This window comes from Mya arenaria, chromosome 11 (assembly GCF_026914265.1).
Source record: "Mya arenaria isolate MELC-2E11 chromosome 11, ASM2691426v1".
In the NCBI taxonomy this organism is placed as follows: Eukaryota; Metazoa; Mollusca; class Bivalvia; order Myida; family Myidae; genus Mya; species Mya arenaria.
Genome location: NC_069132.1, coordinates 8,781,973 through 8,794,362, shown reverse-complemented (window position 1 = coordinate 8,794,362; position 12,390 = coordinate 8,781,973). Strand labels below are relative to the sequence as shown.

Genomic DNA, 12,390 nt, shown 5'->3' with positions numbered 1-12,390 from the left:
TATTAACTAGGAATTAAACCTACAGATTTTTGGTGACTGGTGAATGTTGCAATCAAGTTTATGCATATGCATTCTGGTTTTCCTTCTCAATGAGGTAATTTCTCAACCATGGTCTTACAACTGTTTGCAAAACTGGATAAGATTATTAGTTAGTTATATCTACTTCTAGGAACTATTTTTTTCTGTCTGCTCACCCTGCTGTCTGTCAGACTTTCATGTCGACTCAACTGTTGATATAGAAATAACTGTGGATTATTTTGAAATTTGGAATGATATATACATTTTCAACGGCTCTCTTGTATCCACAAATTACTAATTTGATACATTTAGCCTTTACCTTTAAATTGATAGTGCATCTGCTACCTGAGATTTGAAATTATACATAACCAATGGGATGCACGAATAGCGTGTGATTTGAATTATGAGCGTAAATGCAGTAAGTGTTTTGTCAATCAAACATAAACTGTTACGCTCGTATATATGTATTATATGTTGAAATGCTACCGTGAAATAAGCAGCATGCGGATAATTTACCAGATTTCAATATACCACTACTTAATAGTGAATGGGACGCTTACATTTTAAGCTCTGCATATTAAATACCATTCTAATATGAGAATAACTGTATACCGGTAAACAAAAACAAACGGAACTGTTACTCTCAAATATGGTACGGTCAGGAATGGAAGGTTATAAAAAGGAAAGTGATATAACCAACAAAATCAGATAGTAATTTTTATTTGCATGAATGAACAAGCATTTTAAATTACATATAATATATTAATATCGTACATGAACAAAATAACAAAAAATATGTTACATAATCTTCAACACAAACAAACAACACACATGTGAAGTTGTCGGCAAAAATGAGTCCTGTTGAGAAAAAGGTGACACTTTTTTTTTAAATCTACTCTCTTCAGCAAGCAAAAACTATAAATATATATAAATAAATATATATATATATATATATATATATATATATATATATATATATATATATATATATATATATATATTTTTTTTTTTTTTTTTTTTTTTTTTTTTTTTGAAATACTTTTATATCTTGTGTAAGTTTATTCATTACTTTTAATTTAGTTTTTTTTCGATAAAAGAACTCATTTTCACAGATGACTTCACATATATCAGCAGTTATCACAGAGAATACAAAATATCTGTATGCATGAGCTGATATACATTCTCAGATTATCACAGACCGACTCCAATACATGGCAATAAAGTGGACAGTATCAAAAATAAAGAACAGGAGTGAACGAAAAATCCCCGAATGCTAGGCTATATGTTAAAACTTAACTGTTTAACTACATGTAGAAGTATCAAGAGCATGAGGTTTACAACTCACCAATGGAACTGATTAAAGCCCACACACTATAATAAAAATAATGCTTGAATTAACTATTCAAAGTATATTGCCAAATGACTAAACAAATGTGTCTTTACATGACACAAGTCTTTCATAGTGGAAGAAGCCCCTTGAAATAGTCTCTATGTGTCCATATTATGATCAATCATCATCAACCCCGCCCATTTCTTGAATTTTATTTGAGACATTTTTCTTAAACGGCATTTCAAAGTCCTCGAAATCCACTTCCCAGCCGAAGCGATCCCGATTGACGACTTTCTCGTGAATAAGTTCCCCTGTGGTTGGCTGTTTGGTCCAGGCCTTGAGGGGTGTGTACGTGATGTTTTCCTGCTCATCAAGCCCACCCGCGAGTGCAGATGCTGCCCGAAGAATGGAGCCCTTTCTCTGACGAGGCTGCCCCTCCTCCATTAGGGCTCGGGCACTGCTAGGATTGTCCTTTGAAGGGTACAAATATAGGTGTCAGTAGGGTACATGTACATCTTCATTGTTAAGATGAAGCATTTCAAGTCAACAATCATAACAGATTTTGATCTTAATGAACAAGCTTCCTATTCAATAAACTTTAGTTACGGCATATTACAAAATGTCTTCATTTCTAATTTAGGTTTTAAAAGACAGATAAGTAATGACATCGGTCATTTCTATATTGTTATTAATGTATGTTGTTATGGTGTAACGAAATCAGAAAATAATCATCGTGTTAAAGGGAATCAAGCTCTTTAAAACATAAATTGTATACCGCAAGTGTAAGCAGATCTACCAAAGTTACAGAAAACAAAAGCTACACAACTGTGAGAGCAGAATTACAGAAGGTTTGCCATCAAACAAATCCAAATGGGACAAATGCATGCATGTACATAAGATGAGTTCCCAGGGAAGAAGGGAGGGAACTTTAATACACTGACCAGCCCATAGGACACCATCATTAAGAAGTTCAGGTATCTCTGGTAGATATGCTTACAGTTGGGGGGTACAACATCAACATACATGTATGCATGTGCCCCACATTTTAGTGGAACATCTAGCAAATCTTAGGAATCATTTACCTTAATTCAAGCCTCATAACTCTACAATGGTTCCAAGAATAGAATATTCAATACAGAGTACTCAATCATGAATGCCTTATTTTATAAAAAAATTTATCCTGAACTAACAGATGATTGAATTTTAAACCTGTATATTTACATTAACCTAGTCTAACAACATGACGTTCATATTGTATAACCTGCATGAGGTTAGGACATACTTGTTTATTACACTGTTCTCTGATAGGGTTAGAGCAGCGAACTAATGGCATACAATGGTGCAATCACCATCTATTCTTTTATACAAATGCATGTTGTTGATATCCTTTCATAAACAATTAATTCTCTGAATTGCTGCAGAAATCATAACTTATCTTTGGTCACAATGAATAATTTTTTGAAATTTTAACATAAGGATTGAAACATTCTGTTTAATGTTTACATATTGTATGAATGCTGGAGAGCATCCTTGCAAATTTTCCAAGCGCTAACATGCTTCATGGAATTTGGAATTTACTCATGTGCCCTCCTGCGTTTCTACTGCATGAAGCAAAACTGCAGAGTGCATTTCGACTTTTCAATCACATATCACACTGATTTTTAATGTAAGAATTTCAATTTGTGAACAGTTACTGACAACAGCAGGGGTCACTCTAGAGGTCACGAAACTCCCTCAACTTACCCTGGCAGTTCCAGGAGGTTTTAGGTCCCCGTCTCCAGCAGGCACCGACTGGGGGCGTTTGGGTGTAGCCTTGCCCCCACCCTTACCCTTCTTGCCTTTCCCGTCCTTAAGGGGTGGCAGGCTGTCAAACCTTGACTGCACACACTGCAACACCCTTGGGTCTGCCCATGACTGAGCAATGTCCAAAGGAGTATGACCTGTATGTGTATGAAAAATTTAGTAACTATACAATGCTGGTGTACAAGTATTTTTAGAATGATTTTGTGCAAGTTCTAACATGTTTTATCAATTGTGATTTAACGTGCTATGCATCATGTATCAAATAAAATATATAAAAAATATATGTGTCGTAATTATGCTAGGTTAAATTAAGATTTTTCAAATTTGATATTATGCTTTAAAAACATAATTGTTCTTATCTGCTTTACATTGCATGAATTTTCTGCTCTTTATTTCCATTATTAACATCATTATAATATTATTATGAATATTCACCAACAAGCTTGACAAGCTTTTTAGTTATACCTTTCTTATTTTCTATTTGCACCCTGGCACCCTTGCTCATTAAGAATTCAACGACCTGTTCCCGTGACGACTCAATAGCGCGGGTGAGGGGCGTGCCTCCGCTCATGGCAGTGGCCTCCATCTCTGCACCCTGAGCCAAGAGAGTCTCTACGATGTCTAGCTGGCCCGCATGAGCGGCATGGTGTAGAGGTGTCCACTTGAAGTTGTCACGTGCATTCACTGAGGCTCTGTAGGCATACATATTTATCACAGGTCAAGCATAGTACATTAAACATAAAAAATAGGTTGTTGAGAAAAATTACAATGTAAAGATACCCTACATTTCTTTGTTTTTCTGCTTATATGAAGGTAGGCATCCTTAACCCTGTCCTTAAATTTCACCAACTCTTAATTTCCAAAATTCTCTAACAAGCACATAATAAATAACAAACTAAATGTGCAAATTTTATTCTATTTCATGTTTGTGAAAAATGTCCAAGTCTCATTCCCTTACCCATTATCCAATAGGAACTTGACCATTTCCATGTTGCCAGAAGATGCTGCCACCATAAGAGGAGTCTTGTAGTACTTGTCCCTGGTGTCTGCAGAGACACCTCTCTGGAAAGCATTCTTCATCGAGTCAAAGTCCCCACTGCGGGCAGCATCGTTGATGTTCAGGTATGTTTTCTCAGGGTGCTGGAGGTACCAGGCGGAGTCATCCTGCAATGGGTGTTTAGGTGGGTGGTCTCGGTCAAACCTTCCCGTGTCAGTGAAGTGGATATGCCTCTCTATAAACATTTCTGGGGGACCCCCACCATATGTTCTAGGACCATCCTCTGATGTGCATATCGGCATGACAAGCTTAAACTTCCCCTTCTTCTTACCACCCTTTTTGCCCTTCTTTCCTTTCTTTTTCTTACCTTCAAATGCACTCATTAAATAGTTTTTATTCACATATTTCTTACCACTAATAAACTCGTTATAGTCCACTTTCCCACCCTTGTCTTGGGCAGCCTGCACTCGACGCAGCTCTTCCTCACTAATTGGTGGGCTCATGCCCATAATTGTGTCCAGGAACTCATTTTTACTCACTGTCCCCTCTTCATCAGGGTCATAATACTTCTGAAACATGTTTTTCACCATATCTTGTCTCTCATATATAAAGTCATACAAGGCAATTGCATATGGTTCATTATTTTTGCCAACTTTGCCGAAAGCCTTTTCCGCTTTTCTTGCTTCTTTCATGGCCTCCTTGTTTCCCATGTCTTTGGCGATGGTTCTAGCTGTGTTACCCTCATTGTTCTTTGGTTTTGGATTACAACCTAAAACAATATTGAATAAAGTTATCCAATGCATATCATCATAACATTTTAGGACATACATTTTTTCAGATTCATTTCTTTTAGTTTGTGCTTATTGTGCACAATAATTATTATCAAAATTACTAATATATAATATAAACCATGATGATAGGATGACATTATGTTTATAATTCAAACTGAACAATATACAAATATAAAATTCATGATCATAAGATGCAATTATGTTGTTTTGCTCTGAATTTGAAATATAAATGTATGTGTAGTATCAACTAAGAGTAAGTACCATTATGGCACAAATTACCTGTTAAAAAAATACATCTGCCTTTTAAAAGAACTATTTGTATATGAAGCTCAAAGCCCAAGGCCAAAACCCAATGAACAATGAAAAGAGACAAACCTCTCTGCCCTAGGAACTTGAGGCACATGCCATGTCCGCCTGCCGCAGCATTGTGGAGTGGGGTGTTCCCCTCAGCGTTCACCTGGTCAAACAAGGCCCCGTATCCAGCCATGCATGCCAACACCTGAAAAGGGAGGTCAAACTTGTCTTAGAAAACATACATTATCTTGTTAAGTTGTGAAAATGTTACAGGGTAATTTCAGGAATCAATATTAATGAATTAACTTATTACATATATGTTTAAGAATATATCTTTTGTCACCCATGTAAAACATAGTTTTTAAAGAGTAATATACGTAACTTTAGGAATCTTAGATTTAATTTAACAGACATTTGAGGACATCATATAAATTACAGAAATATATATTTTATCAGTCAGTAAAAACTGTAAAACCATTATCTTCATGGGTACTCACTTCCAGATGGCCATTAGCAGCAGCAAAGTGTGATGCATGGTTATGTCTGAGATCGGTGACATTGACATCAGCCCCATTCTGGAGAAGGGCTCGCACCACTTTCACGCTCCCACTGGCAGCTGCCCCCATCAGGGCCGTCTTCCCAGTTTTCTGTTGAAATAATATTTTTGTTATTTTATTTGTTACATCTACTAGCATTATTGTTTGTTCTTTTCTAAAGATGGAATGACAAAAACTAGATACTTATGGTTTATTATTCACCTCTAAAAATAAGTAATTTAAAACTTTATAACATATAATTTTATCTCAAACCATGAAATGGCTTAGTATTGTAACTCCATTTTGATATTGTTGAGCATCGCCATTCCAGATATCATAGTAACATACATTCATAAGTGTGGAAAAACTGTTTTGTTTACATGCAAGTTGAACGTGAAGTGATAATGTGAAATATAAACAAATTAAGTGAGAGTAAGAAACAAAGGAAATATTTCAGATTTAAGGTACTAAGATAGGTTTAATATCAAAGGTTTTAGTATGTGTCAAGATGCCTCTTGTATACAGTGAAATGACAGGTATAGCAGCAACATAATGTTGGAAAGGTTGAAGCTACATCAACTGACCTGTGAATTACAAACAATGAATATTACAATGACTCAATTATACTTACTGCAAGTACTTTTACTTATTTCAAACTGAAAGTTTCATAACTGAATTTTGTCATAAGAATGAAAAGAAATCAAAATTTAATACTAATTCCTAAGGGTTTAAAAACTAAGTTAATGCAACTTGGCATAGACAGTTAATTGGGTAGGAATGAAAACTGTATGAAAACAAAAGAAAGAAATAATGAACATCAATAAAATATCACCCCCAGACCCCAATTGTTCTTTATTATAATAAAATAATATACATGTACCACCTATGCAAAAATACTAAAATATGATGAACATCAGTATACTGCTCCTTAAAACACAAGATTATTCATTATTCTTAGAATTTCATACCAGTACTAGTATGTTGATGTAAAAAGGGAACACTATTTCATGATTTTTGTTCGACATTTACACAAAATACCTCTTTCTTTCAAAACGTACTGTATGTCCAGCACACTTATAGTGAACAGTTAGAAATATTATAATATAATTTTGGTAAAGAAGCACTACATGTAACTTAACATTCCTAGATATAAGACAAATACTACGTCTTGAGGCTAAAACAGAAGTTACCTTCACTTACTAGTATTTAGTAGTATGTATCTGTGTATATTGCTGTAGGATTGGAACAAACTTTTTCTTTGCAGCATAGTAATTATAATTTGGCTATGATGTTACATATCATATACTATTGTTATAATATAATAAAAGGAACTATAATGGCACATTATTAGAAATCTGTGCAGTCTTAAAACAAGTTTTAAGTAACGTTTTTTTTATGCATTTGACTAACTTGAGCTTCTTTTATATGTAAACATCTTGTAATTTTGTTTTAAAGTATTCTCTTTACTAAAGTATATAAAATGGAATAGTTTCTGGTTATGTACCATTATGTTTCTTCTATAAATAGGTGGAGGTTATATGGCTACAGTTATAAAGTATAGCTGGAGCCAGCAATGGCTATTGTATCAGGGGTTACCTTCTCCTTGGCTAATTTTCTTGGAGGTAACTTTGTTGTCTCTATATCAATCTGTAAACACACACACACAACAACAAAATACATCAATCTGTATCAGCTGCATCAAACCCTGTGACATTTAGTACAAACCTTGACAATCACTGCAATTTAATACTTGGAAATATCACTTGCAAGTTGCTATGAACACATTAAGATACAAAAGAAATGTGTTTCACAAACATTGTGCCCAAGCAAGAGTCCAAGCCCTGCATATAAAAAAACACATTGTGCAGATTTTCTTGCCTCATCTGGGTCTACAAATTTTAACCCCTTAACTCGTTTTTTTCGATTTTTTCTTTTGAGGTTTGGTTTTTTTCTTAGGTTCGGAACCAAACCCTTCTTCTGCTTCCTGTTGATTATCAAATAAGTTAATTATCATTGATAAAAACAGATATGATTAAGTATTCTAATATTTTAAACCAGACATCATAAAAATGAACATGCATAAACAATCTAGACTGTTTTGATAGTATCATTTTCATCAAAATATAATACTGCTATGAACTTGACAAACATAACATATCAATACTTCTTGCTTGGAGTTTGGTTCTGCGCCTTTCTGTACTAGAAGTAAGCACATATCTTCATTGTCCATGGCTGTCTCACAGGCATGCAATAGCACCGGGATTCCCTGTTTATCTGTGTTATTTGGTTCTGCTCCATTCAGCACAGCAATCTCGAGGCATTTTGCATGACGTTGTGTTGGTGAAATACAGTAAAACAAAATGCCTATAAAGAGAATATGAATCATTATTGCACAATGAATGACTAAACCAAATGGTGGTGCAACAGCTGCAAAACAATCAATACCTGTTTCAGTATGATATTTAATCTAAATTTTAAGAGTAAAGACATTCACTTTTTCCTTTAAGGCAACATACAAATGTGTGTAGTTGAAAAGTCAAATACTAAGGCTAAATAAAAAGCAGAATTACAATTATTTGCAAGTAAACAAAATAAAAAAAAACATAAAATAAAAATCATGGTTCACCTTTTCCTTCCCTGTCTGTTAATTTCATATTTGCTCCTTTCTCAGCCAGTTTTGCAAGACAGTCCACATGTCCATATTCAGCTGCTCTCATAGCTGCAGATCGACCTTTAAAGTCAACTACATCTGGATGAGCACCAAGGCTCAGTAGAAAGTCAATCATGTCCTCATCGTTAGCTGTTGCTGCTACAGAGAGAGCAGTGTGCCCCTCATTAGCATCATTGTAGTTAATGAGATGTGGAACTCCCTGCATTGACATCTTCTCAATCTGTGCCTTGTCCTTATCCCGGACACATTGTAGCAGCTTGCAGACCTGAAGGGTCTCTAGTCTGGTTTGTGCAAGTGGCATTTTGTATTTGTGTTGGTCTTCACCTGAAGTTAACAAATCCTTAGAATATAATAGGTTTTCAAGTGCTTAGCTTAGTTTAAACTTATTTAATTTACAACAATTGTGAAACAAGTTATTACAACATTTTACTGTATTAATTACTCTCGTTGGCATGATGTTACACGAGAGTGTGGTCTTGTGATGTGGGGGATTGAATACCAGGAGGAAACCACTGCGCTACCCAGACAACCAAAAGTTTCAAGTGCTAAAGATAAATGCAATAATCAAAAGCACACATATAGCTAAACAAATATACACACACAGAGATAAACATATATATTTATATACATTTTCTGGACAAAACTCCAAACTACCTGACTAGTCAATATTTCTTTTCAGTTCATTCAAAGACATGACAAAGATTCTAATTGAGCTCTATGCTTATTCATGGTGTATTTTATTCAAGATTTAGGTAAGTCAATGACAGCGAGTCAATGACCAATCGGTTGAAAAACCAAGCAAGTTCTGCACCAAAAAGTTATACTCATTACTAAAAAACTCTAAACAAGACTCTCAGAGTTTGTCATTGCTCAAAGATCCCGTTACAGATAGCCTGAAATCTGATAACACGGAAAAAGCAAACATTCTGAATAACCAATTTCAATCGGTATTTTCAAAAACATCCCCTCTATCTTTAAAACAAGCTTGTTTGCAGAAATTGAGATCCCTTGTACCACAAAATTATTGCAGTTATCCCCAGATGAGTGATATAACCATTCACAGAAATGGCATATTGAAACTTCTTGCCAATTTAAAACCCAACAAAGCTGCAGGGCCAGACCGTATAAGCCTTCTTGTCCTTAAAGAGTTAAAAAACGAGATTGCTGATATTATAACAGTCCTCTTTCAAAAGTCACTAACCACAAACTCTATCCCTGTTGCCTGGACGAAGGCTTTTGTATTCCCACTATTTAAAAAGGGTGATTCCAGCAACCCAGCAAACTATCGACCTATCTCACTTACATGTATTTTATGTAAATCATTAGAACACATTATTGCCTCAAATCTCTCTGCACATCTGGCCGAACACAATATTCTCTATGACCTACAACATGGCTTTCGAGAAAAGCGCTCATGCGAAACTCAACTTATTGAGCTGACCGACGATCTTGTAAGAATCACTTCATCAGGTAATCAAACTGACTTAATTCTTTTGGACTTCAGCAAAGCTTTTGATAAGGTATATCATCTCAAACTTCTATTCAGACTACAGGATTATGGTGTTTGTCCACAGGTTCTCAAGTGGTCTGAGGCATTTCTCCTTCATAGAAGTCAGACAGTAGTCTTGGATGGCGATCATTCTGAAGAAGTACCCGTAACATCTGGTGTACCTCAGGGCTCTGTACTGGGTCCCTTGTTTTTCTTGATTTACATAAATAACCTCCCTTCTAGTATCAAATCACAAGTTCGACTTTTTGCAGATGATACTGCTGTTTACCTTACCATCAATTCTCCCTCTGACTGTCCTATCCTTCAAAATGATCTCAAACAACTGGAATTATGGGAAAATGATTGGGATATGGAGTTTAATCCCTCCAAGTGTCAAGTTTTGCACATAACAAAGAATAAGCATATCATCAGAAATCGATACATTCTCCATGGCCAGATCTTAGAGCCAGTCAGAAGTGCTAAATATCTTGGTGTTGACATATCAGCAGACCTCACCTGGAACACTCATATTTGAGAATTACCACCAATGGAAATAATACTCTCAACTTCATTAAAAGAAATATAAAAACAAAAACAGAAAGTGTCAGGACTTTAGCTTACAAAACCCTTGTCTGTCCACAGTTAGAATATGCAAGCACAATTTGGCACCCACACACAAAATCAAACACCAATAAAATTGAAATGGTTCAACGTCGGGCTATCCGTTGGGTTAAACATGACTTCTCTCCTCTCTTCAGTGTTACAAACATGCAGGAAAGTCTTGGTTGGTGCTCACTTGAACAACGTAGACTAGATTCCCGACTTGTAATGTTTTACAACATATACCATCATCATGTTGCTATTACGCTGCCATCTTATATTCAAACACCAATAAGATTTACCAGACTAATGCACCCACTATGTTTCAGACAAATTCAAGTAAAAACTGACTATCACAAATTTTCATTCTATCCTCACTCGGTTGTACTTTGGAACAGTTTGCCAAATCATATTGTCACTATCCCCACCCCTGACACATTCAAGGTGGCTGTGGCAACCATTAAGCATTAGATCAGCGAGCAGTGTTTTTATCCTTTTACCAGTTCACCAATCACTATATGTTACCTAAATTGTGTTCTCTTTTATACCCTAGTTCTCACTTTTCTGATGTGATTTGCCTCATCAGTGTTTTATTTTTTCACTAACAAGCCGGCGCGCACCGTTTATGTCAGTAACACTCGGAAGAGGAGTTGACATTAAACAGAGATAGATAGAGTAATTTTGTTACCGGAAGTTCAACATATTTTTATTATGACAGTGATAGGACCATCAGTATCAACAGTTTATTTCACAATTATGTTTGAATGATTTGTTTGACAGTCTTACCTTTTAAACAAAAGTGATGATCACCTAACCCAGTAAAGATACATAATTTGATTAAAGTTCTATCACATTTTCATTATCTTCTCAACTCATGAACTAGTCACACAATCTGTAACCAGGGAAGCCAAAGTGTTTATCTTGACAATGGTTCTCCGTTCAATTCGGTAGAGTACTGCTAAGCAGGGTTAAAGATTCCATCGGGCACCTGTCATTTCCGGAAGGCGGAGTAACTCTTGAAGTTTGAATGAGGCCCGTCTACCAAAGTAATACACTGCGTTAATATTTCAGTAGTGTAATAATCTGGATATTATTCTCTTGCTGCTTTGTTATGAAAAGGCATGTATTGCTAAATAAATAATGTATCGTATAATGCTTAGCGAAAAGAAAATTAGATCAAGAAGTAATACTCAGCCTTGCTGTTACTTGCTACATGTACTCTTAGAGGAATAACTTGAGACAATTTGATACTAACGGAATGACACCCACCCTTATCCGAGAACATTTAGTGTTAAAAGCTGAATTGTAATGCAGAGAGGGTTCATGAAAACACATTTATCAAGAACGACGAGCTGTGTTCAAACCGTGTCAATATATAATACCTCTACAGGGACCAGGTTTCGTCACGTTACAATTGTTTACTTGTTCCAAGAGACTCTCGTGTCTTCAACATGACGCCCACAGGTAGGGGGTTGGGTGAAGTCGAGAATATGTAGGTATATGTGATCCTAACAACATGGTTGTCCTGTTATGGCAGTGGTTAGCGCACTCGTTTCTCAGCCATGCTAGCAGCCCTTGCAGCAGAGGTAGCACTGCCAGCCGCTACAGGAGTAAACTCTCATCATCTGAACCGCACCCCTCCGTCTCATATACAGCTAACGGCAGATGCCCGACAAAGAAAGCAAACCTGCGAGTATTGACGCTAAACTGCTGTGGTATCAGAAGTAAGAAGGCCGAGTTTGCTGCAGCCCTGGAATACATTAAACCAGATGTGATTTGTGGCTCAGAAAGCTGGCTTAGAGGCATACAATCTGGTAAGGACCCCGACAGAAACGCCATCCAAACAGCAGAAGTTTTCCCC

The 12,390-nt window shown here is 36.0% G+C and overlaps 1 protein-coding gene across 3 annotated transcripts; it reads right to left on the bottom strand.

The window, feature by feature from the left end:
- Positions 1-1,052: 1,052 nt before the first annotated feature.
- LOC128209995 (ankyrin repeat and EF-hand domain-containing protein 1-like) lies at positions 1,053-11,461 on the bottom strand. 3 transcript variants are annotated; one of them, XM_052914288.1, is made up of 11 exons: positions 11,316-11,461; positions 8,396-8,764; positions 7,934-8,133; positions 7,366-7,416; positions 5,731-5,880; positions 5,315-5,438; positions 4,110-4,917; positions 3,617-3,843; positions 3,092-3,288; positions 2,431-2,451; positions 1,685-1,819 (listed from the first exon to the last, which is right to left on the bottom strand). In XM_052914288.1, exons 2-10 carry the CDS (start codon positions 8,739-8,741, stop codon positions 2,437-2,439), a joined length of 2,118 nt encoding a protein of 705 aa, XP_052770248.1. In that variant the 5' UTR covers positions 8,742-8,764; positions 11,316-11,461; the 3' UTR covers positions 1,685-1,819; positions 2,431-2,436. The 3 variants fall into 3 exon arrangements, with proteins under 3 accessions (XP_052770246.1, XP_052770247.1, XP_052770248.1); XM_052914286.1 differs by lacking the exon at positions 2,431-2,451 and having other exon boundaries at positions 1,053-1,819; XM_052914287.1 differs by lacking the exons at positions 2,431-2,451; positions 7,366-7,416 and having other exon boundaries at positions 1,053-1,819.
- Between the last annotated feature and the right edge of the window lie 929 nt (positions 11,462-12,390).